General features: G+C 37.9%; 1 protein-coding gene across 6 annotated transcripts in view; it reads left to right on the top strand.

Moving 5' to 3' along the window:
* Positions 1 to 23,874, top strand: part of Eya3 (EYA transcriptional coactivator and phosphatase 3) — a 114,418-nt gene that overhangs the window by 23,299 nt on the left and 67,245 nt on the right. For 4 of the 6 annotated variants that reach the window (XM_008847966.3, XM_017801901.2, XM_008847968.3 and 1 more), the window contains exons 2-5: positions 5,927 to 6,023; positions 12,499 to 12,542; positions 17,504 to 17,583; positions 22,980 to 23,046. In XM_008847966.3, the coding sequence (XP_008846188.1) occupies positions 5,991 to 6,023; positions 12,499 to 12,542; positions 17,504 to 17,583; positions 22,980 to 23,046 (224 nt within the window). In that variant the 5' untranslated portion in view covers positions 5,927 to 5,990. Of the gene's footprint in view, positions 1 to 4,166; positions 4,249 to 5,926; positions 6,024 to 12,498; positions 12,543 to 17,503; positions 17,584 to 22,979; positions 23,047 to 23,874 lie in introns of all 6 variants that reach the window. The other 2 variants (XM_029570867.1, XM_029570868.1) reach the window with 2 other exon arrangements.

The raw sequence follows: 23,874 nt of genomic DNA on the forward strand, positions 1-23,874 counted from the left end.
TCTTTTAAGTCCCTCTGACCAGATTAGTATAGGCCTCAAAGTATTGCTGTTAAACATCCAAGAAGATTAGGTCCACCAGTCTGGTACTTTTAATTACCATGTGGTATGTAGATACTTGGGCAAAAACCAAACATTCTCAGATAAACCTTGATTAGACATATATTTTGTTCCTTAAATTAGTTGACTAAACTGTGACCTTAGAAATTTTAAGATTATGTGTATTTTTTTTTTGTCTCATCCTTTATATATCAAAGCAACCCTACACAGACCTTCATCACTTGCTTAGGCTTTCTCATTTTTTCTATTTTGGAAAATATTTACATTCTCATTTTTTTTAATAATTATGAGACAACATTAACAATTTTTCCATCTGTTGTGAAAATTCTTTTCCTTGGAATACTAAGCAATGCTTATCCCCTTTTAAGGCTCTAGTGTCTAATCAATGTTTGATTAAAGTTTTCCTGGGGAACCGATGAATTTACTAAGCTTACTTACAGAGATGACTGAGGGGTTGCTGAAGTGTATGAGTGACCTGGGGTATGCACACCGGAAAGCCTTTACCCACCATGGGTCAACCCTTCTCTTCGTAGCCTTCCCCAGATTATATAGTCCTCCCCAAATCCAGGAGACCATGTGTGATTAGGGCAAAATTACATATAGTTGGCTGGGAAGAATGGCTGATATTCCAGTGAGGGTCCACTGACCCTGCTTGCCCCTTCTTTAATGAAGGCACACAACCATCAACAAGCCCAATTGTGATGATGTTTAACAAGCAGGCACAGCTGAAGTCATGATGATGGTAGTTATTTCACACAGAAGAGACTGCTGTACAGCATCATTTTATTAAAAGAACATGGAATATAAAAGGATTTGGTGCTAGGATCCACAAATGAGGGAGAACATATATCTTTTGTTTTTCTGAGTCTGTGTTACTTATTATAACAATTTCTAGATCCATCCATTTACCTGCAAATTTCATTATTTCATCTTTATTGCTAATAGAGCTCCATTGTGTAAATATACCACATTTTTGTTAATCAGTTGAGGTTGCTTCCATCTCTTAGCTATTGTAAAAAGAGCAGCAACAAACATGGATGTACAAGTGTCTCAGCAATAGGATGAGTCCTTTGGGTATATGTCAAAGCATGGCATAAGTGGGTCAAACATGGGTTCATTTTAGTTTTTTAAGAGTTCTTCACAATGCTTTCCATAGGGGTTGAACAAGTTTGCAAACCCACCAGCAGTGGATGAGCATTCCCTATTCCCCACATCCTCTCCAACATTTGGTACCATTTGTTGTCTTGATCTTAGCCAGTCTGACTGGGGTAAGCTGACATTTTAAAGTGGTTTTAATTTGCATTTCCCTAATTACTAATAATGTTGAGCACCTTTTAAGACTGGGTTATTTGGTTTCTTGCTTCTTTGTGTTTTGAGTTCTTTATATATTCTGGATGTTAAACCTCTGTCAGATGTGTCACTGGTGAAGATTTTTTCCCACTCTGTGGGTTTTCTTTTCACTTCTTTGTTTCTTTTGCTGTACAGAAGCTTATTTTCATTTTTCATTTTTATGTGTACGAGTGTATTGCCTGCTTGTATGTGAGTGCACCTATGTCATGCAATGCTGCAGAGGTTAGAAGAGGGCTTTGGATTTCCCTGGAACTGGAGTTACAGATGGTTTGTTGCCACCATCTGGGTGCTGGGAATCGAACCTGGGTCCTCTGTAAGAGCAGTCAGTGAGTGCTTTTAACCGCTCAGCCATCTCTCTAGCCCCCAGAAGCTTTTTAGTTTAAGAAGGTCCCACTTATTGATTGCTGACCTTAATTCCTGAGTAACTTCTGTCCAATTTAGAATATCCTTTCCTACACCTTTATCTTGTTAGTTACTGCCTATATTTTCTTCTAATAGTTGCAGGGTTTCCAGTTGCACATTGAGGTCTTTTATCCATTTGGAGTTGACTTGTGTGCAAGGTGAAAGTGAAAGATAAGGATCCAGTTCATTCTTCTACAAGTGGAGATCCAGTTTTATTTGAAAATAAGAAAAAGAAAGTACAAAATTGTCACCTTTTGAAGCAAACCAGTTTTTTGCCTTTTCCATTGTCACTCTTTGCGTGTAGGGAAATGTGAAATCTCGGGAGTCTTATTTCCCTTGATTTTATACTTTCTTGAATTCTTTCCATAAAAGCAGATGAATACTGACAAGTTCTCATCTTCAGAAAATGTGATAAAACAAGTGTAATTAGAAACCAACAGTAAGAACTGAAATTTGAAAAATGTGAAGAGACTTTACTGCCCAAGTACCCTAAAGGAACTTAAACCAAAGCATGAGTGCAGGGCGTGTTTTGTCATTTTATGAACTATTGAGTAAGTTTTTATTATGTTCATTTTAGTAGCATTAAAACTTTCTCTTGTAATAACTGTGCTTTTCTACTACCAAAACTGGAGCCAAGTATTGTATCTATGTTATACAATACTTTCTTCTAATTGCTAGTGAGTGTGACTTTTGATTATATAACATATGTAAATTAAAATATTGATGTGAGGGGCTGGATAGATGGCTCAGCAGTTAAGAGCACTGGCTGCTCTTGCAGAGGACCCAGGCTTGGTTCCCAGCACGAACATGACAGCTGACAACCATCCATAACTCTAATTCCAGAGGATCCAGCACTTTCTTCTGACCTCCACAGGCATTGCATGACACGGGTGCATTTATGTACTTGCAGTCAATACACTCATACACATAAAATAAAAATAAGATTTTTTTTGAAATATTGATGTGAAATAATACTAAAAGTTTTATGGTTGGCTATATAATACGTTCAGTGGTAGAGTGTGTGCTTAGCACGCGTGAAGCCCTGAGTTTGCTCTCTAGCATCACACAAAAATGTAAAAGTAGAAATACAAATTTTAGCACATTGATTAAATGTTGAGAGTGTGAAAAATACTTGCATTCTTATAATATATTCTTATATTTTAACTTCCAAATCGGGCTGGAGAAATGGTTTAGCAGTTAAGAGCACTGTCTGCTCTGTATTACAGAGGACCCGGGTTCAATTCCCAGCACCTAATATGGTAGCTAACAACTGTCTATAACTCCAGTTCCAAGGGATCTGATGTCCTCTTCTGACCTTTGCAGGCGTTGCAGGACATGGGTACACTTACTTACAATGCAGGCAATACCCTCACTCATACACATAAAATTAAAAAATAATAATAACAAATAACTTCCAAATCATTGGAAGGAAGCGTATTCTATTGATGGCAAGTAGTCCTTAGATGCGTATTGTAATAGAATCACACAGTTTCTTACTATTAGTACATTTTATCCACAAATGTAGTAGAGTATGTGTTTGAAAATGTCCTGAATACCATAGTTGTCTATACAATCCCAGGATAATAAATCATATTCTTTCTTTGAAGGCTACTTTTATTTGATTTTATTTTGTCACTGTGTAGTCTAGGCTGGCCTCAAAGTTGCAGTAATCCTCCTTTCCGAGTGCTGGAATTACAGGTGTGTACCACTACACCCAGTTTTGGTTTAAAATGATGAAATGGTTGCTGGTCATTGACCAGTTACTTTAAAATATCAAGCCTGATTTTTCAAAATTCTTTTCTCTAAAACAGAAATAACATCCTTTTTATTCCCCTCAGTTGAAAGACTGAGAAGATACTGGTAATTTTTAAGACATTAATAAGAAGAGTATTTATTTTCAAAGAAGAGGTAGAAAGAATTATTTCTTTTTTTTTTCCATAAAGAAGAAGTTGTAATTTACTACAAAAATTCATCTCAAAAATAGCCCAGGATTTTAATATTTTGTTCTGGGTAATCTGAGCATTTGATTCCCTAGCACTCAAGTGTTTATTCTTTCCTTTTCTTTTTTTACTCACAACCCTTTTGATCTAGAAATCTTTTTTTTTAATGTTAGTGGTTTTTTTTCAAATAAATTAAAAGCAAAATTAAAGAACATGTTACCAGGTATCTTTTTTATAACATGGATCCATAACCTCTACTGCAGATGAGATTCCTCTCCTTCTTGCTAAGAACATACTAGAGTTTCCAGTTTCTACATTTGTGTCCCTCAGTCGAGGAGTGCATGGCACAGTTTCAACAGTGGAGTCAAGGCAGTATATTTCTCTAATGCTTTGATCCCATTTTTCTCGTTTTTACAGGTTGAAATCATATGTGTAGTTTTATGTACTGCTGTAATCCCATAAAGAAATTTTAATTTAAGACTAAGATGGTCATAAACTGGTAAGGCGAAAATGTTTCATTTTTCACAATTATAAATCCTTTTCATGGTCATATAGACTGCACTCATCTGTGTTGAGCAAAATAAGGCCGGGGAAAATCATGCCCGTGAGCTTTCAGTTTTGCGTCCTGTAATTCTGCAGTGCTGGTTATCTGCGTCATATAGTAGGAAAACAGCTGTGAGGCTCAGTGTATGAGCTAATTACACGTGAGTGCATTGAGCATCATGCATTGGCCTTGAAACTTTTTTTCTTTCGACATTTAAGACCAGAGCAGGGAGTAAAGCTGTGTCATCTAATTGTCAACACTTTTCATCTAATTGTATTCCTTACACTTATTTTCTGTCCTTTTCCTGTTCTTATATGTGGCTCTAGAACTGAAACTTTTTCTTTCCCTATTCATGTTGTTTTCCTTATTTCTGTAGGAAGATTCTGGACTTACTTTAACAGTATGTATAATTGGGAACAATGGTTGGTAGGGGAAATCAGGTGTAACTTAAAGAGCATAAACAATTAGATCTGTTTGGGACAAAACCAATCTTAGTTAACTAGAAATGGAACATTTGTTTTTCTTTTGGGAGGGGGTCTTTTTGAGACAGGATCTCCCTGTAGCCCCAGCTGGCCTGGAACTCATTATGTAGACCAGGTTGGCCTTGAACTCACAGAGATCACCTGCCTCTGCTTTCCAAGGGACTAAAGGCATGTGCCACAATGCCCGGGTGTGGAACGTCTCTTTTTTTTTTTTTTTTCCTTCGGTCTTTTTGAGACAGGGTCTCCCGCTGTCCTGGAACTGACTATGTAGACCAGGCTGGCCTTGAACTCAACAGAGATCCGCCTGCCTCTGCCTCCCAAATGCTGGGGTTAAAAGGCATGCGCCACCACGCCCGGCACATCTTATTTTTATGATGTATCTTCTATGAACAGGTTAAAGAAAGGAGGTTTTACCAATAAATATGGAATATAGAATCCCATTTTTCTTACTTGTTTAAAAATTAGGACAGGAGGAACAGGGTTTGAAAATGTGGATTTTATTTGACTAGATGCTGAGGCACTGTGTTTAGTGGATGCTCATTTCAGATTGAGCTGGATCCTAGCTTTACATGATTATTTTTCTTTAATTCTAGTAGTTAAGGTTTCATTTTACGTGTTTATTTGCCTTTACTGGGATCCAGAAGAATTACATTTTCATTTAAATTGATTACATATAGATAGTTGATTTGTGAATATATTTAATTGATTTTCTAGTTTGTCCTATTTAAAGTGATTCTGTGTGTGTTAACAGTTATGTAAATGTTCCACATTAAAGCAGGTTAGATGTTATCGTAACTTACTGACCTTCTAGGCCAGTCTCTATCATTTTAAATGTAACTCTAATCCTTAAAAAAAATTGTTTTATTATCTGCACATGGCCGTCACTGTAAAGTGTTTAGTGCATTAGGCACTGTCGTAACTAGAAGTGCTTCTACGGTGGCTTTTCAAGGTATTATAAAAGTCATTGTGTACAGTGACTTTTGTGACTTAGGGCAGCATGTCAATTTTGAAAAGCCACGTGCAAGTTTGAGATTTTGAGATTGGAAGTAACGTAGAAAGCCTGGAGTAGCAAAATATTAAAAAAATTATTCTCTGATGGCCTCAATGATAATACTTTATATAAAGCTTTGAATCCCCCTCTTTAAAAACAGATTGTGAAGACTGCAGAGACTTGCAATCCAGTCATAGAAGTTTAATAAAGAAACATTGGTCCTCATGGAAGAAGAGCAAGATTTACCAGAGCAACCGGTAAGTATTTCCTTCAATTTAAAGTTGGTTATAGAAAAGCTAATCTGGAGAGATTTATATTGTTCCATTATACTTACAGAATCCAAAGTTGAAATGAAAAGAACAGATTCCATAGAAATTTCTACGAAAATAGTATTACGTGTTCCTTTGTTCATTTTGTTTTGCTTTTGAGATAGAGTCTTGCTATATGTAGCCCATGGTGGCCTCAAACTTGTGATCCTCCTGCTTCAGCCTCCCTGTTGTGGGATTACAAATGTGTACTACTTTGCCTGGTGTGTTGCATGTTTTTATACTTACTTAATGTTAAGGAACGTGTTTCGAGCATTCAGCGTTATAAAGTGAGTATTGACGTTCTCTTATGTTAAGAATTGCATGCTGATGATTACTTTGCCATTATTCTTTTAGTCCTCTCAGTTGAGGTAACTATAAAAGTTAGGAGGACTTAAACAACTAGTAAAAAGACCTTTTAAAATTTTTAAATGTGACCCCCTATCTTTGGTGGGTTATTAATAATCAGAGGAGCAGTAGTGTTAAAAATCACCTCAAATAGTATATGTAGGATATACACTATTGAAGGAAACAGCTGAATTTAGACACTAAATGTACCAAGGAAAACTAGGTCATTGAGTATTTAATATAGTAAGACAAAAGTCTACATATAATTTCAAAAAGACTTCATAAATGTTGACATGCTGTTGAAATGGCCATTGTTATGCCTTGCCTGTTTAATGAAAATTGTGACCGACCTGCTAATGAGCCATCTCTTCTGCTTTGCTTCCTTTCCTTCTCATTCTTTTTGGTTCTCTGACATTATAGGCAAAAACTAATTGTTACTTTAGAGGAAACACTTTAAAACCAAAATATCTGCTGATGTGGTTATTATTTTAGGGGATTACTTTCTTACTGATCTGTGTTCCAGATATCTATAAAGGTAACTGTGTGACCACGTGGGCATGCCAGTATCATTGAAAACTGAGAAAAATTCTTCCAAGTACCAGAGTATAATAGCGTTATTTATTCAGGGTTACACACAATGTCAGCTGCAGTGAGGTTCCCCCACTGCCAACCCTTTGCTTTTGTTTCTCCCTTACTCCCTCCCTTCCTTCCTTCCGTTAGTCCATTTCTGTTTGTTTGCAGTCCTAAAGACTGAACACAGGGCCTTGCACCTGATAAGCAGGTGCTTTTGAGCTATCTCCTCACCCTCTAGATATTTCTATTCAGAGCTCCTCTTTATAGTCTCCTTTTCAAGTAGAAGCTCTATAACCATCAGAGAGGGTCCTGATCTGGAGATAGGATTACTGCATTTTGGAAGGTTGCTTATGATAACATAACAAAGTTATTGGTAACTTAATTATTTCCCCCCCACTATTAACCTTTTTATTAGAAATGCGTCTCCCTCCAAAAAAAGTCTAGGTACTATTATTTTATTCTGTCTTTATCATATTATGTTGTGACTAAAGAATGTCAGTTTTATGTCCTGTGTGTTTAAGGGACAAAAATTATTTAAGTAGCTATTTTTCCGTCATATGTTACCAGAATTTCAGTAAGCAGAAGTAGATAGGAATACAAGTATATATTTACATTTTATGTATGTATGTGTATGTTTTGGGGTTGGTTTTTGAGACAGGGTCTCCTGTAACCCCAGCTGCCTGCAGCTCACTGTGTACTCTGGCTGGCCTAAATCTCCCAGAGATCTGCCTGCTTCTGCCTCCTGAGTGCTGGAATTAAAGGTATGAGCTACAACACCTGGCTGATGTGCATGTTTTTGTATTTTGTTGACTTAGATTTAGTAGCTTTCCCCCTAATTCCTGAAATTAAGATATAGTTTAAAAATTATAAAAATGGGGGCTGGAGACATGGCTCAGTGGTTAAGAACACTGACTACTGTTGCAGAAGACCCGGGTTTGGTTTCCAGTGCCCACACGATGACTAATAACTATTAACTCCAGTTCCAGGGTATCCGATGCCATCTTCTTACCTCCATGGGCACTGCACTACCTGGGTGCACTTATGCACATGCAGGCAGTATACTCATACACTTTAAAAAAATTATAGCCGGGGGGGTGGTTCACATCTTTAATCCCAGCACTTGGGTGGCAGAGGCAGGCAGATTTCTGTGAGTTCAAGGCCAGCCTGTTCTACATAATGAGTTCCAGGCCAGCTGGGGCTACAGGGAGTCTGTCTCAAAAAAGACCAAAAAAGGCAAAAAAAAAAAAAAAAAAAAAAATGTAAAAATGAAGTGAGAGCTAGAGAGACAGCTCAGCAGCTAAGAACACTGACTGCTCTTGCAGAAGACTTGGGTAGTGTTCCCAGCACTCATATGGCAGTTAACAACTATCTGTAACTCCAGTTCCAGGGAATCCAATATTCTCTTCTGACCTCCATGGGCATTGAACACAGGTGGTGAACATTCATATATACATGTAGGCAAAACATGCACATAAATAAATCTTTTTAAAAACATAAATACAGTAATAAAAATGAAGTGCATTTTAGAAGATAGTATATCATGAGACCAGCACAGTCCAGCTGTGCTTTTTAGTTTACTCTGAAATTTATTTTTAGGGTATCTTCTCCCATACACTCTGATCCAACAGCCTCTTTAGGTTTTCTTACATTTAGTATTGTTTCCCTCTTACTTGTTTTCTATATTTTATCAAAATGATCTTCTAAAATTCAGAGTGGATTAAGTTATCTTGCAAATGCTCAGACTCCTCATTATCCTCAAGGTAGAACTGAACTTCATCTGGTTTCTTGGGACTGTAGTTAGGCTGCTGCCGCCTGCTACAGCGTTCTTGTCTTTTCCCTTGGGCTCATTGCTCCCAGTGTAATGATTTCAGTAGATGGAGTTTTCTGTTCTTTCTTTTCTGTGAACACTTTTTATGTCTGCTCACTCTCTACATTGTCATGGTTTTTGTTTGTTTGTTTTTTTTTTTTTTGGTCTTTTGGAGGCAAGGTCTCCCTGTAGCCCCAGCTGGCCTAGAACTCACCATGTAGACCAGCTGGCCTTGAACTCACAGGCATCCACCTACCTCTGCCTCCCAAGTACTGGGATCAAAGGCTTGGACCACTATGCCCACCCTCTACGTTGTCTTATTTCCCCCACTCAAAAATGTAAATTCCTCCTCTTTACCTGACTAAATCCGGTTTGTCAAGTTCAACATAAACCAATAATTCTCAGTTGAATTGCAGGCATAGAATGTTATGTGAGGTGTATCTGGTAGGAGCTTATTCAAACAGGGAGAAAAATCTTGAAAGTAACTGTCTTAGTACTTCCTTCAGGAAAACTTTCTGATTTGGAACCTGTGTCCCTACATTCCCTGGCCATGTCCTTCTCTAGCAGTTCAGCACTTTATCCTATTATCAGAAGTTTTTTTTTTTTTTTGGTCTTCTTGAGACAAGGTCTCCTGTAGCCGCAGCTGGCCTGGATTCGCTAATGGAGACAGCCTGGCCTGGAACTCACAGAGGTCCGCCTGTCTCTACCTCCTGAGTGCTGGGATTAAAGGCGTGCATCACCACGCCCAGCATTATCAGAAGTCTTTAGCTCAGTGTTCAATAAATTACCTGTTTGCTTTTTTGTTAGTTTTGAGATAGTCTTTTCTCTAGCCCAGGCAGGCCTCAGACATGCAGCAGTCCTCCTGGCTTAGCCTTCCAAATACTGGGATTTTGAATGTGGGCTGCCATCTTTAGCTACTTAACTTTTGTTTTCAGTTAGAGTGTAAGTTTCTTGAGGTCAAGTGCTATATCTTGTTTATCATTATGTTCCCGATCAGGAAGACATGGAAGAGAATACTCTAATGATAGGATGACCATCAATCAGAATTCATTACAGCTTTTTACATTGGGGAATCTGTCAGGGCATTACCAGTTGAAGCAAGACTGGAACAGTAAATACATAAACTGTACTGTAATAATTATTGTTATTGTTACTGAGTATTATGTACTGTACATAGTTGGTATGTGCTATAGTTTCATATGGCTGGTCAGTAGGTTTACACCAGTACATGTAAACACCATTACAATGTCACTAGCCAAGAGGGATTTTTTCAGCCTCATTTTATTCTGATGAGACCACTTCTGTATTTTAGGTCTTTTGTTTCCCGAAACAAGTTATAAGGTATATGAATTAAAAATTGTTTTGCTCCAGGACATTTGGGGGCGAGTATATTGAATTAAATGTGTTGTTTATGGCTCTAATAAAATTAAGACCGTGACATGTTAGATTACCGAATGCTCTCATTTTCTTTGTATGGGTTACTCTTTAGAGATCACAGAACGTTTTGATTACTCAGCGAACAAGCTCATAAATATATTTCTTTGATTGCTAAAAGGATCTTTGAATGAGTTACTTTACTATTTGAAAAGTACATTATTGTCTGATGTTATATAAATGTATCATCTTTGAGTAGGAAGGATAATACATTTTATAATAAGAGCTGATAATTTTGTCTTTTGTGAAATTATGACAAGCAGTAAATCAGATAATTGAATTTTTTCTGATATTTCAACTCAGTTTCTAGTCAAAACATTTTCCTTGTTACTTAGGCCAGATATCTTTACTCTTTCCACTTTCCAGTAAGATTATACTGTACTTGTAGTTTTGGGTGGTTTTGTTTTTTGTTTTAGTTTTTTGAGGCAAGATCTCAATGTAGCCCTGACTGGCCCAAAACTTGCTATATAGACCAAGCTAGCCTGGAACTCAGAGATCCACCTGCCTCTGCCTCTGCCTCTTGAGTGCCAGATTAAATTAAAGGGGTGTGCCACCAAACCCAGCTGTGTGTTGCCCTTTTATAATTCAGTTGAAATTCTTTTGTCACAGTCTGCATCTTAGCCTGAGTCCTTCAACCTCTTGGTTGACTTTTAATAATTACTATCATAAAAGTTTTATATTTTTTGTGTAACGATAACTTATTTTTTCCTTTTTGGCTTTTGGATTTAGTACCATGGCTAATCATGATTTACCTACCTCATGGTTTTGTTTTGTTTTAAATGGTTCTGTACTTTTGTTTTTTAAATTCCTAAGTTCCCTGCCCTCCCCCCTTTTTTTCTTTTTTTGGTACCTATGGAAATTAAGGCAGCATTGAACATAGTATAAGCTGTGAATAGCTGTGCTTTCATCTGGGTTTCTGTTTGAATTATCTAGCAGTTTCTACCTTTTGTTGTAATAAGTTTTTTTTTGGGGGGGTGTCTCATTATTTATTTATTTAATTTATGTCATTATTTATGTCTTTTTGAAACAGGGTCTTCCTGGTTGGCTAGCCTGAAATTTGCTATGTAAGCCAGGTTGGCCTTATTCTCACAGAGACCCTCCTGCCTCTACCTCAGAGTGCTAGGATCAAAGGCATGTGCCACCACACCTGGCTTTTAAAAATGATTTGTTTTTATTTTATGCTTATGAGTGTTTTGCCTGCATGTATGTAATAAGCTGTGGAAATGTGTATAATATGTGTGTAATAATCTCCTCGAGTGTTGAATCCCCTAGAACTGGAGTTACAGACAATAGTCAGCTGCCATGTGGGTGCTGGGAACCAAAATCGGTTCCTCTGCAAGAACAGCCAGTGCCCTTAACCTCTGAGCCATCTTTCCAGCCCCCATTGATTTTTTTGTTTGTTTGTTTGTTTGTTTAAACTGTTGTTGTTTTGATTTTTGAATTAGGAAGCCAAGAATGCCCTTGAACTCCTGATCCTTCTGCCTCTACCTCCTGATTGTGTGTGGAATTAGGCATGTTCCACCACTTATGATTGCCTGCCAGGCAAGCACTTTACTAACTGAGGGATCCCCAGCCCCCTTATTTTTCTTTTTGAAATATTTCTTGAACTTGAGTCAGTCCTCTTTGGTTATACTTTCCTTTTGGGTATTTAGGGCCATACAGTTGTCCCAGATAAACCAATTTATTTTTACTCTTAAGGTCCTTTGAGGAGCTGTTCCTCAGGGGTCACATGGGCTTGGGAGGAGCCCCTGGCTCCTTTCTTATACCAGTTCTGCCTATGTGAAGATAAGTCAAAGGTCCTGCTCGACCATGGCTGGCTTCGCTTGCGGGCATTGTATGACATGTGTGCACTTAACCTACATGCAGGCAATACATGGATGCACATAAAATAAAAATAATAAATAAAATATTTTTAAAAATATTTTAAAAAGTAATAAATAAAATATTTAAAAAAAAGATGCTGGACCAAAAAGATTATTCTCTAGTGAACGTATTATAGACTTTCTCATTCTCTAAACAATATAGTATAACAACTTTTTATATAGTATTTAGATTGCATTAGATGATGTAATTAGATGTTAGAGAGGATTTAAAGTACATAAGAACGTGTGGTGGGCTATGTAAAGGACTTGAGCACCCACAGATTTTGGTATCAATGAGGGTTCCTGGAACCCAGTCCCTGAAGATACTGAGGGGTAATTGTGTTTGAATAGCTAGGATTTCAGTCAGATTACTGCATTGATTTCCTTGTGTTGATGTCTGCAGGTGAAAAAAGCCAAGATGCAGGAGCCAGGAGAGCAGTCTTTAAGGTATGTAAAATCAAATTTCTTTTTAATGATCTAGTTTTGGTTGGTTTGTTTTCATGTGGTAACTGACTCCTTGTGTTGACTGCCTCCTTTTTGGTTTTTTATCAGCCTTTACATTTTGAAATTATCTGGTTTCAGATTAAAATTTCTCTTCACAATAGGACTAGTTAAGCACAAGTCAGAGACTAGTGTGGGTAACACAACAAGACTTCACCTCCAAAATAACAACAAAAACTCAACTCTCCCAAATACCCCCCATTACATGTACTAATCTTTTTGTTATGCATTCACTATTATTATTATTATTATTATTATTATTATTATTTGGTCTTTTTGAGACAGGGTCTCTCTCCCCGAAGCCACAGCTGGCTAGATTTGCTGTGGAAACCAAGCTGGCCTTGAACTCACAGAGACCCACTGCCCTTCCCCCCAGAGTGTTGGAATTAAAGGCATATGCCACCACGCCTGGCACATTCATTATTTATTGAACAATAATATTGATACTGAGCTTATCTTCTGTATTAGGCACTTGTTGTATATGGAGAAATTCATAAATGAAAAAATGCAATATTCAGATGTACAGTAGAAAACTAGGAAGGAAAAGCTGAAATAAGGAAAATCCAAGGAATTTGGCATTAGCGGTTGACTATGGGATGCCTTAAACATTAGTTCCACTCTTACAGGAAAGATGCAGGGTTTTTTGCACCCTATGCTCTGTCTCCCATGTCATCATGGTTTTCATTTTTCCAGTTTTTACCTCCTGTCAGTTGCCTACCAACCATCTCTGAGCCAGTAAATGCATCACTTCCAACACATTATTTTAAGACCACCACTCTTGCTCCATTTGAGCCACTCCAACTCTAGCTCATTTTTCCTGAACTGCCAGTTGGACCATACGTGTAGCTCCTACTTCACGTTTAAATAAATGTGGCATATTTTCATTACCCACTGATCTCTCTCTCAAAAAGAATTTCAGTTTCTTCTTTATACTAGTTTAATTAAAAGATTACCACTGTAACCAGTCCCTTGCAAACATTAACTAACTCCCTCCCTTTTCCTGTATCATGCTTGCCATCAAAGGACAACCTTGCTTGAACCCAATTATCCTTCTATTCCATGCATATCCTAATCTTCATAAGGTTGTATGTAGTAGGTGTAACACAAGGCTATACTGGCTCAGCTTCCATTCCACTCATGGTTATATCTCAGAGACACACGTGGCCCTCTTCCTGGTGTATCTGATTTCCCAGCGTCGAAAATCATCTTGTCTCTCTTTCCCTTCATCTTTGCTCCTGTCCTCTCCCTTTTCTCTCCTTCCCCCTATTTTTATTCACTTGGTTAGGGAACTTGCTCCCTAAGTCAGAGATAAATTAGAGACATTAAAATAGAAACATTATCACTAAATCTACTTATCTGGGTATTTTCTACTTCTTTTGCCTGTGAAGTTTTTTCTCCTTGTCATGCTATAGAACCTATCAAATTTGTCTTTTCCTACAGTTAGCTATTTTCTTTCCTTTGGTAAATTTTTAAATTATGATGAAGTATGCATAACAAAATTTAACATTTGAGTTTCTTCTCCCCCATTTTTGAGATAGGGTCTTAGTATGTAGGCCAGGTTGGCCTTTAACTTGTGATTCTCCCACCTCAGTCTCTTGAGTACTAGGATTTACAGGCTTTTATCACCATGCCCAGTCTTAAACTATCTCCCCTACTCCCTCTGCTTCCTGTACTGGGGATTGAACTCAGGGCCTTACGCATGCTAGGAAAGAGCTAAATTATATTCACTGGCCCTTAAACCATTTTTATTTATTTTAATTTTTTTTTTTTAATGTGTATGAGTGTATTGCCTGCATGTGTGTAACTGCACCTGTGTCACGGAATCCTGATGAAGGTCAGAAGAGGGCATTGGATCCTCTGAAACTGGAGTTACAGACTGTGGTTAGCCACCATGTGGGTGCTGGGAATTGAACCCGGGTCAGTGCTCTTAACCGCTGAGCCATCTCTCCAGTCCCTTCAAACCATTTTAAAAAGTATAATTCAGCAGCATCATGTATGCTTGCTTTTGCAGCCAGCACCATCCATCTCTGTAACTTTATTGTCTTTCCATAAAACCAAACTTCCCAGCTGCTAACAACCTCCATTGTATTTTCTGTCTTTGTGGGGTTAGTCTGTAGAATTGACTATTCTAATAACCTCATGTAAATGAAATTCATATGTGTATGTATGTGTATGTATATGCATATACATTTTTTTGTAATTTAGCAATAATGCCTTCAAGATGCATCCATTTTTATAAGAATTTCCTTTTTTTTTTGGTCTTTTTAAGACAGGGTCTCCCCTGTAGTCCCAGCTGTCCTGGAACTCACTATGTAGACCAGGCTGGCCTTGAACTCACAGAGATCCGCCTGCCTCTGCCTCCCAAGTGCTGGGATTAAAGGCGTGTGCCACCACGCCCAGCAAGAATTTCCTTTTAAAGTTGAATATTTTTGTTTGTCTTTTTTTATTTTTCTTTTGTTAGTCGTGTTGATAATAGTTGGGTTCTGTTTAATGAGAAGGTGGTATTTGTCCATTTATTCACTTTATGAAGTTTGGGTGTTTTGCTTTTTTGTCACTTTAAATCAACTATCTTGGTGCTATGTTTCTATTTTAATATGTAGTAGATTTTCGCTGTGACTTAAAATTCTAGAAAATCTTTAGAACTGATGTGTCCAATGTATATTAAGACATGTAAATATTGTTTCTAAGATACAAAATCTAAATAGTCTTCAGTAGTAAGTGTTAACTGTGAAACTCAGGTTTATCCAAGTATACAGAAAAGGCAAACTATTGTGACATTTTGGTCCAGAGTTTCATGTTCTTTCTGTGTGAATTCTATTTAAGTAGGTGTGAGAGGAGAACTCAGAAGTCCTTTCTCAAAAATTCAGATCATTATAATGATCTGACCTCCACTGATTTAACTAATCCATGTAATTTCTGACCCTTTCAAGTCATAACTTTGGTGGTACATTATTGTTACAAATGTGTAAGAATTTGAGTAGAGATAAAAATAACTTCATTTGAGACTTTAGCTTTAAAAATTAGATGTTCCTGAGGAAAAATTAACTGAACATTCAGAGTATGCCAAAAAATAGCTGGACGTGGTGGTGCATGCCTTTAATCCCAGCACTATGGACGAGAGGCAAGCAGATCTCTGTGAGTTGGAGGCCAGCCTGGTCTTTGTATAAGTTCCAGGCCAGCTGGGGCTACAAGGGAGACCCTGTCGCAAAAGGTAAAAAAAAAAAAAAAAAGGTCTGGAGGGATTGCTCAATGGTTAAGGGCACTGACTGCTCTTGCAGAGGACCCGGGTTCAATTACCAGCACCCACATGGCGGCTAACAAACTGTCCTTAACTCCAGTTCCAGGGGAATCCGAAGCCTTCTTCTGACCTCCGTGGCATTGCACGACATGGGTACACTCACATACATGCAGGCAATACACTCATACACATAAAATAAAAATAATAAATAAAACTTTTTTTTTAAAGCCAAAAAAGCAAAGTATACAAAAAAAATACTTTAATATTGGAAGTTGGTTTTAGAAATAATACAAGAGCTTTAAATTTTGGAATGTAGAAACTACTTTTACCTCTGGTTAATCATTTTTATCCTCAGCTGTATGGGGCCTTTGGCATAGTGTCCTCTACCTCTCCCTAGAGTATGTAAGTAAATCAGGCTTTTATGAGGCAGCATAAATGAGGGAAGAATGCATGGGCTAGAAATAAGTAATGTGACACTTGCGATTATTGCGTGCTTATCATGTTCTGGATTTACCTACTTTTTATGTATTTTCATTGTCCTTATAACCCTATAAAGTAGGTTCTGTTTTTATCTTCACTGACAATTAAGAAACAGGTATAGAGAATTTCATCACTTGTCCAAGCCATAAAGCTAGTTATTGGGAGAGTGGAATATGAACTTGGCAGTCTAGCTCTAGAGTACAGTTAGTTAGTTAGTTAGTTAGTTAGTTAGTTAGTTAGTTAGTTAAGTCTAGTTAGTTGGTTAGGTTTTTGAGATGAAGTCGGTCTCTGTAGTTCAGGCTGGCCTTAAACTGTGTAGCTCATGCTGGCCTCAGACGCCTAATAATCCTTTTGCCTCAGCATCCCAAGTCGTAGAATTAGAAGTGAGTCGCCACCACATGCATTTAGAATCTGCACTCTTTTTTGTGTGCGTTTTTGAGACAGGGTTTCCCTGTAGCTCCAGCTGGCCTGGAACTCACTGTGTAGACCAGGCTGGCCTCAAACTCAGAGATCTGCCTGCCTCTGCCTCTGCCTCCCGAGTGCTAGGATTAAAGATGTTCACCACCACACCACACTTGGAAACATTTAATCTTAAATTTTTAGATCATAATTTGTAACTGATGATGAACCACCCTGAAATTAGATGTTTTCCTATTTGTCATATTTAACCAAAGAAATAGGCAGAAAGGTGTGGAAATAAAGTACTGTATACTTCAAAATTACTAAAGGAATAGATTGCAGATGTTTTTCTACAAAGGATAAGTATGTGAAGTGATGGATTTGTTAACTACCTTGATTTACCATTTCGTAATGTAACCATACCAAAACATTGATTCATGTATGCATGATATATACAGTATTTTTTTTAAGTTATAGGATTTTTAGATGTTTAGGATTTTTTAAAAAATAGATTTTAGAAAAAAAATTGACTTGCCTGTGACTTATCTGGAACTCCTAAGCAATATAAAACTAAGGGGACTGGGGACATGAAAAGGAACTGTAGAACTGTGATGGGATTAACCTGGCCTTCCCTCTTTCAATTCATTTGGTAAAGGCCAAGGATAAGGAGATCATCAAGATTTACTTCTGACTGGGAGGGAGAGTCTGTGAGGAAATGGATTTGACCACATCATTTTTAGCAATGCAGCAAATCACTCAGGGCCTAATGTGTTCATTTTGGTTCTCCTAGTCAAGTAAACAACCCGGATGTCAGTGATCAGAAACCTGAAACATCAAATCTTGCTTCAAACCTTAGCATGTCAGAGGAAAGTAAGTACCATGTTTTATGCATGAGATGTGATATTCCTACAACCAAGTGATGTTATTCTTGTATAATTGGGTTTTGCTGGGTTCTTCAGAATATCCAGAAGGCTCTTCTGTCCTATTCATAGTTTGATAAGCTTTACTACTGACATAGCAGATGAAGAAAAGTCTCATGGAATTTGCTCATTCAAGGAGCCAGACTTGGTGATTTTATTTTTGTTCGGACGTAGTGCCTTACTTAAATCAAAAAAGTTGAGGCTGGAGAGATAGCTCAGCAATTAAGCAGCACTGGCTATTTCTGCAGAAGACCCGGGTTTAGCTCCCAACACCCACGTGGCAGCTAACAACCATTTGTGAGTCCAGTTCAGGTTATCCAATGCCCTCTTCTGGCTTCTGTGAGCATTGCACAACATGACATTCAGGCAAAATACACACTAAAAATAAAAATTAAAAAAAATTTTTTAATTAAAAAATGTTTGTGGCCTAATGCCTTGACTGTTCCTCTAGAGGAATTTTGTTTTGTTTTGTTTTGTTTTGTTTTGTTTTGTTTTAAATTAATCTTAGCCAAGAAAGAAAAGTAGTTACCTTGAGCCTGAGAGTCCTGCTTGGCCCTGAAAGAAATCTAGCTCAAGAAAATAAACCTTCCATGTACTGGTTCTTCTATAGATCAGTTATGTAGTAGACAAACAAAAAAATGTGTTTTTTTTTCCTTTTTTCCCCCCTAATAGAAACATAAGCTTCATCTAGTAGACCTTCGTCCTCCCCCACAGGACAAGTAGTTCTTTCTGAATTAAATAGTTATGCTCATCCATATTTTAAAACAGTAAATCTGTGTAAGACTTTTTTTTATTATTTTTATTTTATGTGTATGAGTGTATTTCCTGCATGTATATCAGTGCACCAGTGTCATGCAGTGCCACGGAGATCAGAAGAAGGCTTCAGATGCCCCTCAAACTGTAGTTGTTCGTAGCTGCCATGCGGGTGCTGGGAATCAAACCCAAGTCTGCGAGAGCAGTCAGTGCTCTTAACTGCTGAGCCATCTTTCCAGTCCCACTAAGACATTTTTTAAAAAGGCACTTATGGAAACATTTCTTTTCCTAGGACAATTATCCTTAACCTTATATACTTCCCATGTATTAAAAAAGATACGACTTTTTAGGAAAGGTACATCTTGAGTTCTGTATGTTATTTATTTCCTTATCAAAGATGGTCAAGGCTATTCCTGTGACTCTCAGTAGATTTGATAGGAATGGGGAATCTGCATTTTAAGAATTGCTAAATGTGTCTTACATGTATGGGAAACTTCACACTGTGGGAAAGTACTTTAATCAGTGAAATATCTCCACTGACTTCTTGAATAGCCCACTTATCCCCAAGAAAAAGATCTGTACCCTAAAACCCCATACTTTACAATACTTGAGAGCCAGGAAGTAAGCTGAGTCTTCAAATGCCTTCCAAATAATTTTTAAAATATTTTACTTATTTTATGTGTATGCGTGTATTGCGTGCATGTAGGTAAGTGTACCTGTGTTGTGCGGTGCCTCCAGAGGACAGAAGAGGCTGTCAGATCCCCTGGAACTGGAGTTAGGACAGCTGTTAGCTGCCATGCGGGTGCTGAGATTCAAACCCTGAGCCTTCTACAAGTGCTCTTAACTGCTGAGCCATCTCTCCAGCCCCCACCTTCCAAATAATTTTATTTCTCTTCCTTTTTTCCTTCATCTACTCCAGTTCCTCTGACATTTCCTCACCTCCTCTGCCTTTCCTTTTCACCTTAGACTGAACTGCTAGTCATTCTGTTCTTTGAAGACTAGCTCTTCTGTTTTCCTTTCTGTCCAAACTTGCAACTTTGTGTGATTTTTTTTTTTTTAATTTAACATTCACCTAGATGATGTACCCAGTACCTGTCTTATCCTTCTTTTTTTTCGTGTTCCTTAATAAGCATAGATTACCTGATCCTTTTTTAGTTTAGTGTTGTGTTTTGTTGTTTTCTGAGACAGGGTCTCTCTGTAACCCTAGCTGGTTTGGAACTGGCTATGTAGACCAGACTGGACTTGATCTTACAAAGATCCATCTGCTTTTGCCTCCTGAGTGCTGGGATTAAAGGTGAACCCTACTGCATCCAGCCCTGATCCTTTATTATAATGACTCCCTTATAAATACTTTCAATAACAATTTTAATATACCTTATATTTTCCATGCTAATGCGCAGTCAAAATTTAACTCCATCTTCTCTGTGTGTACAAATCACTAAACATTATTGGATAGAATTATATACCTGGATAGTTGTACCTAGTCATAATTAACACAGCCTAAAGTCGGTATTCAGTACTGTTTGTTTTGGAAATCTTCATTTTTTTGGTGCATTTTGCCCTCTGATTTTTTTTAAATTATTTTATTTATTTTTATTTTATTTTATGTGTATGAGTGTATTGTGTGCATATGTAAGTACACCCCTGTCATGCAATGCCCATGGGTCAGAAGAGGGTGTCAGATCCCCTGGAACTGGAGTAGTGGATGGTTGTTAGCCACCATGTGGGCGCTAGGATTCATACCTGGGTCTTCTGTAAGAGCATCCAATGCTCTTAACTGCTGAGCCATCTCTCCAGCCCCTGCCCTCTGGTTATTTATTTATTTATTTATTTATTTATTTATTTATTCTAATTTTATGTGTATGAATGTTTTGCCTCTGTTTATGTTAAGTGCACCTGTGTCATGCAGTGCCCATGGAGGCCAGTAGAGGGCATTGGATCCTATGGAACTGGAGTTATGGGTGATTATTAGCTGCTGTGTGGGTGCTGGGAACTTAACCCAAGTCCTCTGTAATAGCCAGTGCTCTTAATCACTGAGCCATGTCTCCAGCCCCTTGTGCTATAATGTTTTACATCATTTCTCTCAAAGCATCAAGATACATTCACCTCTCCTCATGCCTAACTAATGACATCTTCTCAAATAAAAGCTATCACACAAGAAGCTCCCTTATTCCCCCCCACCAAATCCTCAGGCCTCTGTGTTAGTACCCTTATTGTTTTGCTTTCTTCTTGTTAGCATGGACATGGTATTCTTGCTCTTACCAAGTATAATTCCTTTATTTGCATTTCATGTCCTCTCTCCCTTTCCCAAGGACTTTGGTTTGATGATTATTTTACCACTACTCTTGGATCATCACATTCTTTTTCTCTTCTCAATGCTTCCTGTCATAAAGAGACATGCTCTGGTATCTGCTATCCAGCAGAAGCCTTCTTTGGACCCACATCTTCTACTAGTTGTAGATTTTCTGTGTTTTACAATATCAGAAGTTGCCTTTGCTTTCTTACCTCCCATGTACTCTTCAGCCCTTTGAAGCTTAATTTCAGTCTTCTCTCTTCCCATGGAATTGTTCTTGTCAAGGTCAGTAGTTACTGTCACATTGCGGGTTCTTGTAAACATCTCTGTCCTTATAGTCTCTCTCACGTTTCCTCTTGCTTTTCCTCCCTGATGGCCCTTCCTCTTGCTGAGCTCAGAATGTTGGTAGGCCCCAAGACTTGGTTCTAAGCTGCTGTCTTTCCTCTTTGGGGAGCCCCCCATCCATTATATTACTTTAAATGTCGTACATTGTTAACAACTTCCCAGTCTGACTTACCTGTTTTTATTTGTGTATTCAGCTGCTTATTTGAAATCTCTACTTCATGTCTAAAAGAAAAGTCATATGTTAAAAAGGTTTTGGTGTTTTGCTTTTTTTTTTTTTAATGATAATCAAATCTCTCCCAAACTTGCCCATCTTAGGAAGTTATATCACTATCTCTCCAACTGTTCAGATTAAAAACTTAGAAATCATCCTGTATTTCCCTAAGAATGATATGTTCACTGTGCCTTCAAAGTCTTTGCCTCTTCCCACTGTTGCTACTGTGGTCTAAGCCAACACGCTACTTTTCAGATTTTCTGCTGTATAATGACAGATTTTGCCCTGACCCTGTAATTCTTTCATGGTTCCTAAATACTGTCAAAATCCAGGCTTGTTCCATTGTTGGAGGAGAGGTAAATAAAGACTTTGAGTTTTTTAAAGTAGCTGTCAGCAGAGAAGACTCCATGTGGAATTTCAATGAACCTTCCGTACGTTCTATTGTAGATAATAACTTTGGATCTGATTGAGATCACCTTATTTTCTACCAACCTGAATATAGATGAGTGTGATTGTCAAGATTTTAAATTTTTTTTTTTTTTGTCTTTTTGAGACAGGGTCTTCCTGTAGCCCCAGCTGTCCTAAAACTCACTATGTAGACCAGGCTGGACTTGAACTCACAGAGATCCACCTGCCTCTGCCTCCCAAGTGTTGGGATTAAAGGCATATGCCACCACGCCTGGCCAAGATTTTAATAATTTTTTAAAGACCTTAAACAATGGCATTGGGCAAGATCTATAATAAACTCACAGGTGTTGGTTTGTCTCATCTTGGGTATGACTCAGCTCCTCATCTTTGACGAGGGTTTCCTTTTTTTGGAGCACTCTTTCAGGGCATCTTCAGTTCATAGTCACAGTAGGACAGCTTTTTTTCACGCTGAAGGAAGCCCTTGAATAGTTCAGGCAGGAGTCTGGTCAAAGCACTTTATGATGCAACTCTGTGTACAAAACGGACAGAAATAGTGTCTAATGAGTGGGGTTCAGCTACCCTTCGAACTTGAGCCAAATATTTAGAGCATTTATCCTGGCTGTAACCATGAGGGTCAAGCTTTCATAGCAGCTCTTTCCAGATAAGGTCATGGAGGTCAAGAGGACACTGGGAGAAAAGCCCTTTACTTTTACTTGATCATTCATCAGAGCATCACATCAGTTCCTCAGATTTGCCTCTGCTTTTCCAAACTTAAAGCCTTTACTTTTATAAAGCAGAAAACAACAGTGTAGAAGTGTATTTGCATGTGTTCCTGCTGTTGAATTTGTCGCAACAGCAACAGTTTGTAAATAGGATTGGGTACTTCTGCCAGACCTTTTACAAGTCATTCTTTAGACTTTTCACCAAGAATAGAGTAAGTACCCAGAGTATAAAAAAGAAGCATAATGTCATGCTTTCTGAGTTTGTCAGAGAGCATGGCTGAGCGCTTAGGGGGTTTTACTTCATATATGATTTAGATCAGTGAGGTAAATATAGAGGTTAGTTGGCATCGATCTTCACATTTGTTTCTATGTCTGTTTGTCCCACTGTCACCCCATTTTTGCTTCTTTTACTGTCTCAGATTCTACAAGCAGGTCTGTGAACACAGAATGAGGTATTGTCTACTACATAGTCTTATCAAAGTTTTTGTTGCCCAACCTATGTTGTGTTTGAAAGACTGTATTTAGTTTGAAAGACTATACAGGAAAATATGTAATTTTTCCAATTAATTTTTTAGCTGTTCTAACTTTTTTACCTGATAATATCTTTCTTTCAGTTATGACATGCACCGATTACATCCCTCGCTCATCTAATGATTATACCTCACAAATGTATTCTGCAAAGTAAGTTGAATAATTTTTCCAAACTTTTCTCTAGGCTCATTGCAAAATTTAATTTAATATTTAACTTGTTTTTTAACTTTGTGAGTTCAAGGCCAGCCTGGTCTACATAGTGAGTTCTAGGCCAGCTGGGGCTACAGGGAGACCCTGTCTCAAAAAGACTAAAAGAAAAAAATATATATATACACCCCCAGTATGGTGGCCTAGGCCTTTAATCCAGCTCTCAGGAGGCAGAGGCAGGTGAATCTCTGAGATTGAAGGCAACCTTGTTGGTCTACATAGTGAGTTCTGTGGCCTGGGACTAGGGACCCTGTAAAAAAAAAAAAATTAGGTGGCTGCCAGAAATAGATTGCTATTAATTATATAGGAATCCACTTTAATTGAGTAGGCACTCAGAATGTAGAGTAGTGATCAAAGGCATATTAATGATGGATCTTTGATCCTTTTCTTTCCTGTGTATCAGCATATGGATCGAGAGAAGCAGCTTGAGCTGACCCTAGATTGGTAACTACAGAATAGAATGGACTTGAAATTAGACAAGTATGGTAGGTTGAAGTCACAAAGAGGTACGTTTTAGGCCTTCACAAAGTAAGGTCAGCATTTAAGACCAACCAGGTTAATGATCTCTAAGATGGGTAAAGTGCAGAATAGTGTTTATACTAAGCTGCAATTACATGTTAATGAAGAGTGGACTTATTCATACACAGCCACAAACAACTGCGTTTAATTAAACCAGGATATAGTCTTACATGCTTATAAATGAAAGATACATAAAGAAAACGACAACAGAAGTCAGAGATCCCTATGAAGCTGTTATGAAAAGGAAACTGG

This window comes from Nannospalax galili, unplaced genomic scaffold, assembly GCF_000622305.1.
Source record: "Nannospalax galili isolate Female #2095 unplaced genomic scaffold, S.galili_v1.0 scaffold23, whole genome shotgun sequence".
Taxonomy (NCBI): Eukaryota; Metazoa; Chordata; class Mammalia; order Rodentia; family Spalacidae; genus Nannospalax; species Nannospalax galili.